This window comes from Equus caballus, chromosome 9 (assembly GCF_041296265.1).
Source record: "Equus caballus isolate H_3958 breed thoroughbred chromosome 9, TB-T2T, whole genome shotgun sequence".
NCBI classification, from domain to species: domain Eukaryota; kingdom Metazoa; phylum Chordata; class Mammalia; order Perissodactyla; family Equidae; genus Equus; species Equus caballus.
In genome coordinates this window covers 88,606,169-88,619,470 of record NC_091692.1, presented here as the reverse complement: position 1 = coordinate 88,619,470, position 13,302 = coordinate 88,606,169, and the positions used below count along the sequence as shown (strand labels likewise).

The 13,302-nt window shown below is 43.6% G+C and overlaps 1 protein-coding gene across 3 annotated transcripts in view; it reads left to right on the top strand.

Moving 5' to 3' along the window:
* The window catches only part of DNAAF11 (dynein axonemal assembly factor 11), a 101,413-nt gene extending 88,681 nt beyond the window's left edge, over positions 1 to 12,732 (top strand). Inside the window, exon 12 of one of the 3 annotated variants that reach the window (XM_070221841.1) lies at positions 12,683 to 12,732. In XM_070221841.1, the coding sequence (XP_070077942.1) occupies positions 12,683 to 12,689 (7 nt within the window). In that variant the 3' untranslated portion in view covers positions 12,690 to 12,732. Of the gene's footprint in view, positions 1 to 5,200; positions 6,517 to 12,682 lie in introns of those variants that run through there. The other 2 variants (XM_070221837.1, XM_070221836.1) reach the window with 2 other exon arrangements.
* Positions 12,733 to 13,302: the final 570 nt, after the last annotated feature.

Here is a 13,302-nt window from a genome sequence, read left to right as displayed (position 1 = left end):
TTCAATGGATAAAGAGAAGGAGTGGCCACCAGGACCCAGAGAGGCTGCTGAGGGCCATAGGCAACTGACAGGAGCTGGAAACTTCTTCCAGGGAGGCAGCCCACAGGGAGGGAGCAGGGGGAAGTCACGCCTTGACCTTACTCTCCCCTTCCCTCCAGTCTCTTGCTGGAGCTTCCCACTGCTCAAACCCAACCGGAAGCCAGGGGCAAAGGGGCCTGTTGGTGGGGTCCTTAGAGGTCAAGCTCCCAGGTACACAGCATGGTGGAGGGGGGCGATGGAAGGAGCCAGCACACTCCCCTTCCTCTTCATCCCCTCCCCCCACCTTGCCCTCCCCCGCTCCAGGATGGAGCTAGAGATTCAGGAGTCCAATGAAGGAAGAGGGGAGCAGGATGAGAGAAGAGCCATATTGTCAGTTGTGAGTTTCCAACCTAAGCAGCCTGAGAAGGGAAAGGGGAGTGAGAGGGTGGAGAAGATTTAATGCCAGAGTTTGGGCTATTATAGGGGACCATCTCATTACTGAATGGAGACTGCGCATGTGATTCAAAAGACTGAAGGACCATCAACCACCAAGAAAGAGGCAATGCCGTAGGGTCTGCCTCAGCCTTCATCCCGGGGCGGGGAGGGACCACCCCACTGAAGAAAGGGCACAGCAGAGGGAGAGACAGAAGTATGCTGTGTTTTGATCACGGCTGCAAGGTGAACATTCAGGATTAAGTCATGCTAGTAATAACCCATGATTCCGGAATCTGGTGCTTGGCTGCTTTTCCAGATTCTCCCTGCGTTACCCTCCTCACTCGGCCTCTGCTCGGTTCTTACTTCCAGAAGGCTCATGGCTTGTGTCCCCACATCAGCTCCACCAGGGGCAGGAGAGGCCTTTCATCCTCCTTCTAGTCTCCAGCAGAAAGAAAATCTCTCAGAGGGTGATGTCATCTTATGTTCCCGGTACCCAGACACGATCCAGTCCGTGCATTTTTTTCTCCTGCTTTTTTTTTTCCCCAGATTTTTCTTGAGCAGCATGAAATGTTCCTTCTCTATCACTGCCCATCACATCCCATTGTCCCCAGCACAGCTGTTCATTCTCTGTATCCCGCTGCCAGCTACCAGCCTTTCAGCGGGACCCCCTGCCTGTGAGTGGCCTGTGACTGTCAAGAGGAGCCCACTGACAGTGACCCTGAGGGGAAGTGTGAGTGTTGCTCCAGCCCCAGGGCCTGGGAGGAAGCGCCCTGCTTCCTCACTCACGGGAAGACTGCCCTCTCTCGACAGCTGGGCCTGCAACACGCAGCGTGTGTCTGTCACCACTCGCAGTCTGTCACAGCTTGACTGACACATTTGGTTGGAAAGCGCTACCTCATCTCCAATTGATGCATGGCAGGCCAGTGTGTCTGTCACTCCTGTAGCAGACCTTAGCTAAAACTAGCTGTTCTTTTGTACATTTACTCCTAAGTTTTGCTCCTTGCATTCGCTCTGCTGTTTTCCTTGTGTCAGAGATGAGCCTCTGTGTGCCCCGCTGATGGGTCTCTTTACTCAGCAGACGTGGACTGAGCACCTGCCGGGTGCAAGGAGCCCTGTCAGGTGCCGGGGAAGGTTTTCTTCCGAGAGCCCACTCTGCTGGTTCTCTTCCTCTTTCTGCTGAGTGACGGCTCCCTCCAGCCATCACATAAGGCCGTTCCCAGGGAGACCCCTTCAACTCGTCCTTTTCTCCAAGTGCACACTCTCCCTCCGCCTGGACACGTGGGGCCATTCCCATGGCTTCTGCTGCAGCTCTTGGCCGATGCCCCCGAAATCTCCATTTCAGGCCCAAGATGCCTTCCTGACTCTCCCCTCGTGGTCCAACGTGCAGTTCATTATCTCCTCTTCACGTCTTTTCCTGCCACTTCTCCTTATTCTGCCTCTCGTCTTCTGGCTTTCATTTTGTGGATTCGTTTTCCAATGATCCAGTTTAGAAAACACTCACTGCTTCCTATGTTCAGCGTTCAATTGGTAATGAAATCCTGTCAATTCTGCTTCAAAGGAAGCTTCTCCAGTCTTCCCTAATTCCATGTCCTCTGTCTGCGTTCAATCTTCCACCGTTTGCTGTGTCACAGTGAACCCCCCATATGAATGTCCCCCTTTGACTGTTGCCTAAAGGACAAGTCTGTGCACATCAGATCCAGGCCCCAACCTGCTGTGAGGCCACACCCCCCAACACTTCTCTCTGGGCACCCAACCTGCCCACTACACCAAAGTTGTCGCCATTCCTGAGAGTTTACACTGACCCTCTGTCAGTGTCATCACTTAACTGAGGTTGGTGATGTGCTGGGTCCAAGGGCCCAGGTGAGCTGTCTCAGGGTTAGATGAGAGCAGGGTGTGTTGCTAAGGCCCAGGGACAGAGTGGAGGCCTTGCCGGTGGAGGGGACGGCAGGACCAAGCACACAGGCACCTCTTATTGGATAAGAACATCAACTGTTGAAATAATTACAAACAAATGGAGCCCTTTTCAGAGAGAAATTCAGTCTGACATGATGCGCCATCTTCTTACATCATCTGTGCTGGGAAAGCGCGCCAGCCCACAGTCTCATCAAGGGGAGAAGTCACTGGCCACAGTGTCCCACGAGCTCCACCAACAGCACTCAGGGTTATGGAGAACTGTGTTCTTGAGTCTGCCCGCTTCCACCACCAGAGGAAAAACATAGAATGCCTGTTCTGGTTACTATTGCTTCATAACAACCATTCCATCCTTGGTGACATACAACAACCATTTATTATGCTCACTGTTTCTGAAGGTCAGAAATACAGACTGACACAATGGGGACATCCTGTTTTTTTCTCTCTTATGTCTGGAGCCTCAACTTGGAAGATCCAAAGGCCAGCGGTAACTTGAAATCTGGAGGCTGGAATCACCTGGAAATGTCTTCACTAATACATTTGGCAGTTGGTGCTGGCTTTTGACCAGAACCTCAGCTGGGATGACAGCCAGAACATCTACCCGTGTCTATGAGAACTGGCTAGGCTTCCTCAGAGCGTGGAGGCTGGGTTCCAAGAGTGAGCACCCCAAAGAACAATGAAGAGATGCATGGAATTTTTATGACCTAACCTTGGAAATGTGACAGCTCACTTCTGCCATCTCCTCCTGATCAGGGCAATCACAAAGGGCTGTCCAGGCTCACGGGGAGAAGACACAGCCTCCACATCTTGCTGGGAGAGTAGCTGGGTTCTAGGAGAGCATGTGGGACAAGAGACATTGTTAGGACACCTTGGGAAAAAACAGTCCCTACACCCTTCCTCCTCCGTGACACTCCTGTTCTCTTAGGCGACATTCCCAAGGAAAAGAGGAGGTGGTTCTGCTGCTGTTGTGTGAATAAACAATGTGGGTGATGGTGGGAGACGCATATTTCATCTCACCTCAGGACCGTTTTTGTAACATACACCACTGCCTGCCCCTCCTTTCTTTGGAGGTTTCTGCAGATAAAAATATTTACAGATAAGTGCAAGGCCAAATAAAGATCCTTGGAGGCAATCTAGAAGGGTTGTGCAGAGTTATGAATTGGATCCGATTTAATGTTCCTTAGGTAATGCAGATAAAGATAGAAAAGAGCAACACTGAACTGTGCTACTGTATTCACCTATCCATGAATTAATGATGTTTCTGGTATCATCTTTGCATTCTCTCTAACGCACCCCAGGTTCCCAGGGTTGCAGGATGTGTGTTCTCTCTGTGTAAAGTCACTGGCTCCAGCCCCACCTGTTGGGGGAGGAGCTGTGGCTTGCATCTCAGTCATCCCCGGGGATCCCTCACAGTGCCCATGCTCCTTAACCCATGGTAAATAAGTGACAAGCAATAAGATACATTGGAGTATATGAGGAAGCCATTTGGTTTAAAACTAATTCAGCCTGAGCTTGTTTTTCCAAAAGAGCTTGACATGGCCTGTTGTGCAAGCATTATACATCTGCTTTAAACGTTTACAATGTCCCCAAAACAAGAATGACGTCCTTAAAGATAGGGATGTAACGTCCCCTCATACTGACATTTCTTTAAGGATAAGGATCTCTTCCTGAAAACTAAGGATTAATTACAACCTGCTGTGCTCACCTTGTGACCACTGACCTGCTGACCACCGACCTTCTGTGCCAGCTAAGCATCTTGTGACAGTAGTAAAAGAGATGGTCCTGTCATATGTGATGTATGCTCTTTCTCCCAAGATGGTATATACCCACTCTGTACCCTCCACTTCTTTGGTACCCTTCCTTCCTTAAGGAAGGACCCAGGCTATAGTCCTCAAACCTGGCTCACAATAAAGTCACCCCAATTTTTATTTATAGGTCGATTATGGATTATTTACGTCAACACCCAGCTCAACATCTGGAGATGTACTCTCCTCCAGGCCCATCTCTGCTGCTCTTCTTGTATCACCACTCATGCCCCAGGGCCCTGACCATGCCAGCATGCCTGAGAAATGCATGTGACCCTTTACAAGAAGGGATCCCAGAGCAGTTCTTACTGGGCCCCAAGACTTTAGAGAATGAACTGCTTCTGCATTAGGTGAAGCTCTTCTTTCATGGCCTACATTGTGTGCGAGTAGTGGGGCTAGAGCAGAACTGACAATACCTTTCCTCTCTCCAGCTGTGTCTTCATCTGTAGGTAGACGACAGCCACCACCCAGCAAGCAGTGCATGAGGAGAGTACAGTAACGGAGCCTGCCCTTCCTCAGAGTGAGAATACACGCTCGGTCCCCAGGAAGGCTTAATGGACTCTTTCACAGGTGTTCAGGGGGCTGACTCAGCATTGCACTGAGTGGCTGAAGAACCAGGCCTCATCCTGCCCCTTGACTATCATTCAAGGGGTGAGGCATCACATCCTAGGACTTGAGGGGTGCCCTATACGTATATGCTCTTTCCGTAATTCCCTTTTCCATTCCTCTCTCTTCTCATGTCCTATTTTATTAACTCTCTTCCTCAATGTGATATTGTTGGCACCACTGAGTCAATTGATATCGGCCCAGTCAAAAGTTAGCATAAAGGAAGCCATCTTATAGAAGGGAGTCATGCTGGAACTATGTATGACCCTGATTCACCTGCCCCTTTGAGAAAATGCTCTGGTTTGCACGTAGCCTAGATGATTAGGCAGCTGTCTCTAGGGGATATGCATGCTCTGTTAGTTTTATGGTCCTAGTTTATGCATAGACCTCCTTACTGCAATAAGGCAATAACTTTGTTCTTTAAGTTTCCTCAGGAGGGTAACGACCTCCAGGAAGAAAGCCCTATGCTGTGATCCATCACTGGTGACAGAAGAAACAGATGATATGGCATCTCAAGGTCTGCTTCATCAGATGGTTGGCATTCCAGGACCCCCCTTTTCCAGCCCACTTGCCCTATTTAACTAACTCAAGAATTTGTAGTTTTAAGATGGTTCTTTCGGACATTAGTCCCCCATCTTCCACCTTCCTAGCAAGTTGCAATAAAACCCTTTCTCTCCTACCACCTTGGCTCTCAACTGTTGGCTTGTCTCAGGGTGAGTAGATAACCGCCTTTGGCAGTAACAATATTGTGGTTTATAAGAAATATATGTGTGGCCTTCAAACGAAAAGACAACCTAACAATTGGGAGAAGATATTTGCAAACCATATATCAGATAAGGGGTTAATATCCAAAATATAGAAAGAACTCATACAGCTCAACAACAAAAAAAGCAACAATCCAATTAAAAAATGGGCAACAGATCTGAACAGAGATTTCTCCAAAGAAGATATACAGATGGCCAACAGGCATATGAAAAGATGTTCAACATCATTAGCTATCAGGGAAATGCAAATCAAAACTACAATGAGGTATCACCTCACTCCAGTCAGAACGGCTATAATTAACAAGACAGGAAACAACAAATGTTGGAGAGGGTGTGGAGAGAAGCGAACCCTTGTTCACTGCTGGTGGCAGTGCGAACTGGTGCAGCCACTATGGAAAGCAGTTTGGAGAACCCTCAGAAAATTAAGAATAGATCTACCATATGATCCAGCTATCCCACTGCCGGGTATTTATCCAAAGAACTTGAGAACACAAAGGCATAAAGATACATGCACCCCTATGTTCATTGCAGCATTATACACAATAGCCAAGACTTGGAAGCAACCTAGGTGCCCATAAAGGGACAAATGGATAAAGAAGATGTGGTATTTATACACGATGGACTACTACTCATCCATAAGAAATGATGAAATCCAGCCATTTGTGAAAACATGGATGGACCTTGGGTGTATTTTGCCGAGTGAAATAAGTCAGAGGGAGAAAGTCAAATACCATATGATCTCACTCGTAAGTAGAAGATAAAAACAACAAACAAACACATAGCATTGGAGATTGGATTGGTGGTTACCATTAGGGGAAGAGGGGAGGGCAAAAGGGGTGACCAGGCTCACACGTGAGGGGATGGGCTATAATTAGTTTTCAGGTGGTGAGCACGATGTAATCTACACAGAATTCAAAATACATTTTGATGTACATCCAAAAATAAATTAATTAACTAATTAAAACTTGAAGGAATATAAACAAAAAGAAAAAGAAAAAAATATATGTGTGGCCTTCATCCCTGTTTCTGGCAAAGAGCTCCTAAAAACCTTGGAATTTCGTAAGTGATAAGCAATCAACGTGTCTTTTGTCATGTTAATGAGGTGACTGTTGGGAAGCCCTCAGGTAACCAAAGAATGGATCAACCTGTGATTAGAGGGTTGAAACTTTCAGTCCCATCCCCCTGACCTCTGGGGAGGGGAGAGGGGCTGGAGGTTGAATAGATCACCAATGGCTGATGATTTAATCTATCATGCCTGTGTAGTGAAGCCTCCATTAAAACCCCAAAGGACAGGGTTTGGAGAGCTTCTGGGTTGGTGAACACATGGAGATTCAGGAAGACTGGTGTGCTCAGAGAGAGCATGAAAGCTCTGTGCCCTTTCCCCACACCATGCCCTATGCATCTCTTCCATCTGGCTGTTTCTGAGTTATGTTCTTTTATAATAAATGGGTAATCTAGTAAGTCAAATGTTTCTCTGAGTTCTGTGAACTGCTCTAGCAAATTAGTCTAACCCAAGGAGGGAATCGTTGGAACCTCCCATCTGTAGCCCATAGATCAGAGCCCAGGTGATATCCTGGACTAGCAATTGGCATCTGAAGTGGAGGAGGGAGCAGTCTTGTTGGACTGACCCCTTAACCTGTGGGATCTGACTTTATCTCTAGGTCGAGAGTGTCAGAATTGAGTTGAATTATAGGACACTCAGCTGGTGTCAGAGAGTTGCTTGGTGGTGTGGGAAAAAGCCCTTCCATATATTGTAATCAGCGGCCAGAACCATTTTACCCAAAATGACCCCAACTGCCCATTTCCTTGGAAGTACCAGACCTCTCTATGGAAATGATCAAATTCCAGATCTTCTCTTGTGTCTTAAAAGTCGCATCCCCTCCATCATCCAGGGAGCCTCAGAGGAAGGGGTGAGCTCTTGTGACACTGTAGGCTGATTCTGTGAGGCTCGGGGCAGGGTGATCTTGAAGAGTAAGCTCTACCCCTTAGGCCAAGACAGGAGGTGGGGGAATCTTCCACTCTGAGATCCAAAGTAAAACCCACCTCACACCATGAAAATCCTTTCCCCAAAGCTCTTATTTGGATTTCATGATTCCAAAGAGTCATACACTTTCTGGTAACAGAACTTTGGTGACCAATCCTAGTCTTATTTTGTTTGCAGATTATTCACACAATCACTGCCTTTGGTCATCAACAGAGCGGCCCCACATCCTCAGACCATGAAGCACCCTGTGCCCAAATGTGTTCTCCTGAATTCCTAGGATTCTCCCCCATGTCAAGAAGAGGATGAGATTTTTGTTTGACTAGGCCACACTCTGCAAAGCCCTATCTCTCCTTAAGACTTGGCCAATTTCCCCAGGCTCTGCTAAAGACAGAGTTGACAACAGTCACCTTGCTACACCGTGAACCCACTCTCCTCGGGGGCTTAAAGTCTATTCCTGGGACAGCTCAACAAGCCAATGGGTACTCCCATCAGGTTGAGTTCTCTCCCACGAGGATCCTTGTGAGGAAAGAGTTCACACAGCAGACCTAAGACCGCTGTCCTTAGAGAGGCCTGGGTGCAAGGATGACTCTTGGCTGACATCTGGGACCTTGGATTTCAGCGGGGTTCCCACCATCCCCAAACTGATAAGGGTGGCTCAGGGTGGCTAAACTCCATGTGCAAACAGTGGGATGTATGCTGAACACCTGCTTGCCTTCAGGGAGTCTGGACTGTTGGCATGTGCCAGGCAGAGGTAGACAATAAACCCTTGAGAACTGACTCTCTAGCGGGCATCCCTGGTGGACAGCATTTCACACCTTTCTCAACCCGTTGCTGGAGAAATCCAGTGCCTCCTGCATGATTCCACTGGGGGAGAAGTGGAAGCTGAATCTGGTTTCCTCTGGACTTTGCCCTGGTCATCTTTTCCCTTTGCTGGTTTTGCTTTTTATTCTTTTGCTGTAATAAATTATAGCCTGAGTATGGCTATATGCTGAGTGCTATGACACCTGCTGCAAGTGAGTCGCCAAACCTGGTGATGGCTTAGGGACCAACACACTCCTCCATCCTATTTTCTCCCCTCTGCCACAATGAGACCTTTTTCAGCCACCTATCACGTCCCCAACATGCCCAGATATGCCTGGATCACAGTGATGAACGCAGCTGCAGTGGACCCAGCCTAAATGCACACCACGGTCTGCTTTATAAAACACTTTCCCATGACCTAATTTTTTTATTTCATATTTTTCTATTTTATTACACTTAACATGCATTATAACATGCCTCAAAATTCTGTGGAATGAAATGGTATAAACACATAAACGAAGCCCATTTGATCATATGTAATAAAGTTAGAAATCAATAAGAAAAGGAAAGCTAAAACTACGTTTTTTGAATCTATAAAATAGACTACTAAATGATGCTTGAGTTAAAAATGAAATTACTGAGTTTAAATGACAATGACAGCATCGTATGTCAAAATTTGAAAGATGAAGATGAAGCAAAGCTTAGGAGAAAATTTACAGCTTTTATTAAAAGACGATTTTTTGAAAAAAAGATAAAATTATAACTCTCCTATAAATATAAATAAATAACTGTCAAAGATTTTATTTAACTCATTAATGGGTGAACCAATATGATGTTACAACTAGTTCAAAGGAAAATTCAAGAACCACTAGCATACAGGAGTATGGATGCTGAAGTGAATTTACAAATAGTCACAGAATCAGTCTTTCCATAGGGCAGTGATCAATTGCAGTCCATCTGACACAGTTCGGGTTATTATCAGCTTTACAACATGCACGGTTGGGAATCAGACGTTGAAAGGTAGAGATAACACGGAAAGTTGTGCTCAACAGCTCCCCCCGTAATCTGTATTCGCCAATGGCAGAGTCTTTCACGATTTTTCCTGACACTTTGAATACATTTATCAAGAAATACCAAAGATTGAAACAAAGTTAGAATTTAACTGAGGAAGCTAGAAAATAGGCACATATCTATACCCAAATATTGGACAAAGAAATCAATTATGAAGATAAGGTAGAAATCAATAGTTAGAAAATAACAATAAAAACTAACAATAGAGAAATCTGTTTATTTGAAAAGACTAAGATAATAGACAAACTTTGATCAGACCAGACAACAGGAAGATGCTGAAAATTAACAAAGTATAGAAGGAAAGAAGAACTAACGACCTATATAATGGAAATTCAGATTTTTCACTAGAATACTAAAGGAACTATACACCGATACATTTGAAAGGAAAACTATAAAATGACAAAATTGGCATTAAAAAGTAGAAAACTTGACCAACAACCATCAAAAATTTGAAAAGTAGAGCAAAGTTTCCCTCCACACCTCCCTCCCCCATCACCGAATTCCGGCGGCCCTGTAAGTTTCATAGGAATTCTACAAGATTCTCAAGGGAAAAAATAGTCTATATTATCTAAGTTGGTCCCCAAAAGAAAAAAAGAAGAAAAATTATTTATATGACCCTTAGAATGATCTTAATGCTAAGCCAGATAAAGACAGTTCACAACAAGAATATGGAGCCGTTTCACTTATGAACATGGATGTAAAAATCTTAAATACAATAGCAACTATTTAATGCCATTGTATTAAAAATTACACATCACTAGCAAGTAACCTTTATCTCAGGAATGCAGAGGTGGCTTAACATTATAAAATCTATCAATTTAAGTCACATTAATAGATGAGAAAGAGGCAGCATTGCATCACCATCTAATAGATACAGAAAAGCTTTGCTAAAGTTTTATAGAGATTTATGATTTTAAGGGGGAAGAAGTCCTCTTAGAACAATGGGTGTAAAAAAAAAAAAAGAATTTGTTTAACCTGATAAGATTTTCCCACCAAAACCCTACAGCAAACTCGATACTTAATGATAATCCTTTATTTACGTGCATCTCCTTAAGTTCAGGACAAGGAAAGCATGCTTCCTACCATTACTGCTCAGCATGCGACTGCAGAGTCTGACCCCCGAAAAAGACAAGTGAAGAAACAGGAGGTGTTAGGATACCCTTACTTGCAGGTAATGCGATCACAGAAAGCCAATGAGAAAAAAGCAAGTTGTTAAAACAACTAAGTTCAGTAAACTTTCCAGATATAAGACCAACATGCAAAATTTGTGTCCCTCTACATCAGTAATATTGAATTCAAAGCATTGTAGAATACAAGCTTCCATTTACAAACACAAGTTTGCCATTTGGAAGCAAAAGTTATAAGATACCTAGAGATTAACCTAAGAATGCAAAAACAGTGAGAAGAATTCAGAGTCTATTACAGTCCTCACTAAATGGCTGTATATACCACTGTGCCTGGATGGGGTGATCAAATATTGAAAATATCAGATCTCAATCCGATTCACTTCCACTAAAAACAACAGCAGAATTTGGGAGATCAGCAACTGGCTAAGACAAATGCAAAATGATTGCGGACTCAACTTACTATATATGAAGACATTCCCTTAATCCATAACTATAAATGCAGACTAGACAATACAAATAAAAGTATTATGATTTTAACAAGGGAATAAATAAGCCAATGAAACAAAGGAGAGAAATAAAAAATAGACCCTTGGGAATATGATGTATGACAGCAGAGGCATCTTAAATAAATGAAAGATGGATTATTTAGTAAATCGTGTCAGGAAGGAGAAAAAGAAGAATCTCTACTTCCCAATATAAACAACAAAAAAAAGAAAACTTCCAAATGGATTAAGGATGTAAATGCGATAGATAAATCTATGAAGCTGATAGCAAAAATATAGGGGAATATGTTTAGGATCTCAGGGTGGGGAAGGATGTTTTCAACAAGACCCTTCACATCAGAAATTATTTGCAAAAATCTAAAACCACAAGAGGTCAGTGTCTAAAACACTGAGGAACTCACTCAGATCAGAAAAAAAGACTAGGAAATAAAAGACGAAAACAAAATCTAAATGCTAATAAATAAATTTCACCAGCAATCCGAAAAGACCAATGAAACAAGAAGATGGAAGAACTTAAGTGCAGGGAAGATGTGGAGCAACAGGAATGCCCTTTCTTCTCTGGAAACCTGTCTGCGGCTCATCCTGACTTCGGGTAAGCACACGTGGAGAAGGTGACGGTCAAATCCTGTTAACGATTGATACCCGGCCCCCGCCCCCGTGGGCAGCAGCCAATCAGAACAGATGCCTGACCAATCGCGTAGGAAGTCATTCCCATGCTGTGTATCCCAGCTAAACTCACACCTAGGTACCCAGAGAAACTTTGCTCGGATAGCAAAGACGTGAAGAAACATCGGTGTTTGATGTTTAGGGAAATGCACGAATAAAATGATGTCTAAGCTTCAAATGCCATTCTTTTCCGGGGTCAGATGCCATGAACTAGATGTCCGTGGAGAAATAGGGTTAGATTTGAAAAATAGTATTAAGTGAAAAAAGTAAGAAATAGCATGAAAGTTAAAGCACGATACAATCGTTGTAGAGTCAAAAAAATCACACTCGGTGAAACACAGTTTTTTAAAGGACACATATATCCCAAAATAAATGCAAGAAAGATGGTTTGAGGGGCATAAACTAAATTTGGATGCCATGGAGGAGTGGAATGAGCGTGGGGATGTGGGACGATAGAGGAAATAACACACACACATATATACTCTATAAAACCGTGCAAAACTGATCATCCTCATCATGGACTGCTGATGACGACGCACAAGGAGCTGAAGCATATGATTGACTTTTTTCAGTACAGCTTAGACCCTAAGTCTGGGGAGAAGGGAAGTGAGCCAATAAATCAATATTAATTTCTTATTTTGATACTGCTCTTAGGGAATTTGAGAAATAAGGCATCCAACTAGAAACAGAAGAGTTCAGGTTGGTGGTCACTCAAGTGTTTTTCAAAAAAAATGTGAGGCATGCTTACTCTGAGCAAGTGCTGGGGCTACACCCGTGACCAATGAAAAACCTTGTTCCTGGAAGACCTTACGTTCTAGCGGACAGGAAGCTGCAGAATCTCTGAAAAGAACTGTCCCATTCGGAGCAGATTTCCAGGCCTGGCGTAGGAATGGGGAGAGCATTAAGAGGCAGGGGCTTCTGTGCCCCTCATTAAAGGACGAGCCTCTTAAGATTAACATAAAACCTGTTTTTTTTCTTTTAAATCCTTCAGTGCCTGATTCACAGTATGAACACTCAAAGGAAGGAAACGAGAGAGAAAGGGAGAGAAAGAGGCAGACAAGCTAGGTGATTCCACAATGCCTGAGAAGATGCCAGACAAACATCCCAGACAGCACGTGGGAGATGGAACCTGCCAGTATTTTTCCTGCCTTGTGAACTCATTTGACGAGAAAGACAGACAAAATCTAAATTATAATTCAAACTAAATCACCACTTTATTTATATATCTAATAAATTATCTTTACCAAAAAAAAGAATATGTAGAACCAAGAAATGAACATTGTCACCAAGAGTGAATATATATCAATTATTAATAAATTAATATATAATATATTATCGATTATTAATAACTATTGATTAATAATAATAGATAATATATTAATATTTAGTCACTCTTGGTGAATACGTTTACTACTTGGTTCCAAGAGCAAGGATCACATATATGTGAGATGCATATTTGATATATATACACATATATACTTAATTTTATATAAATATAATATTTGTTACATATGAAAATTTTTATGTATATAAAATTTATTTAATATAAAATATTCAGTATACAAAAATTTTTTCACACCTTTTTGTTAGTATATTGCCATTTTCTCCTTA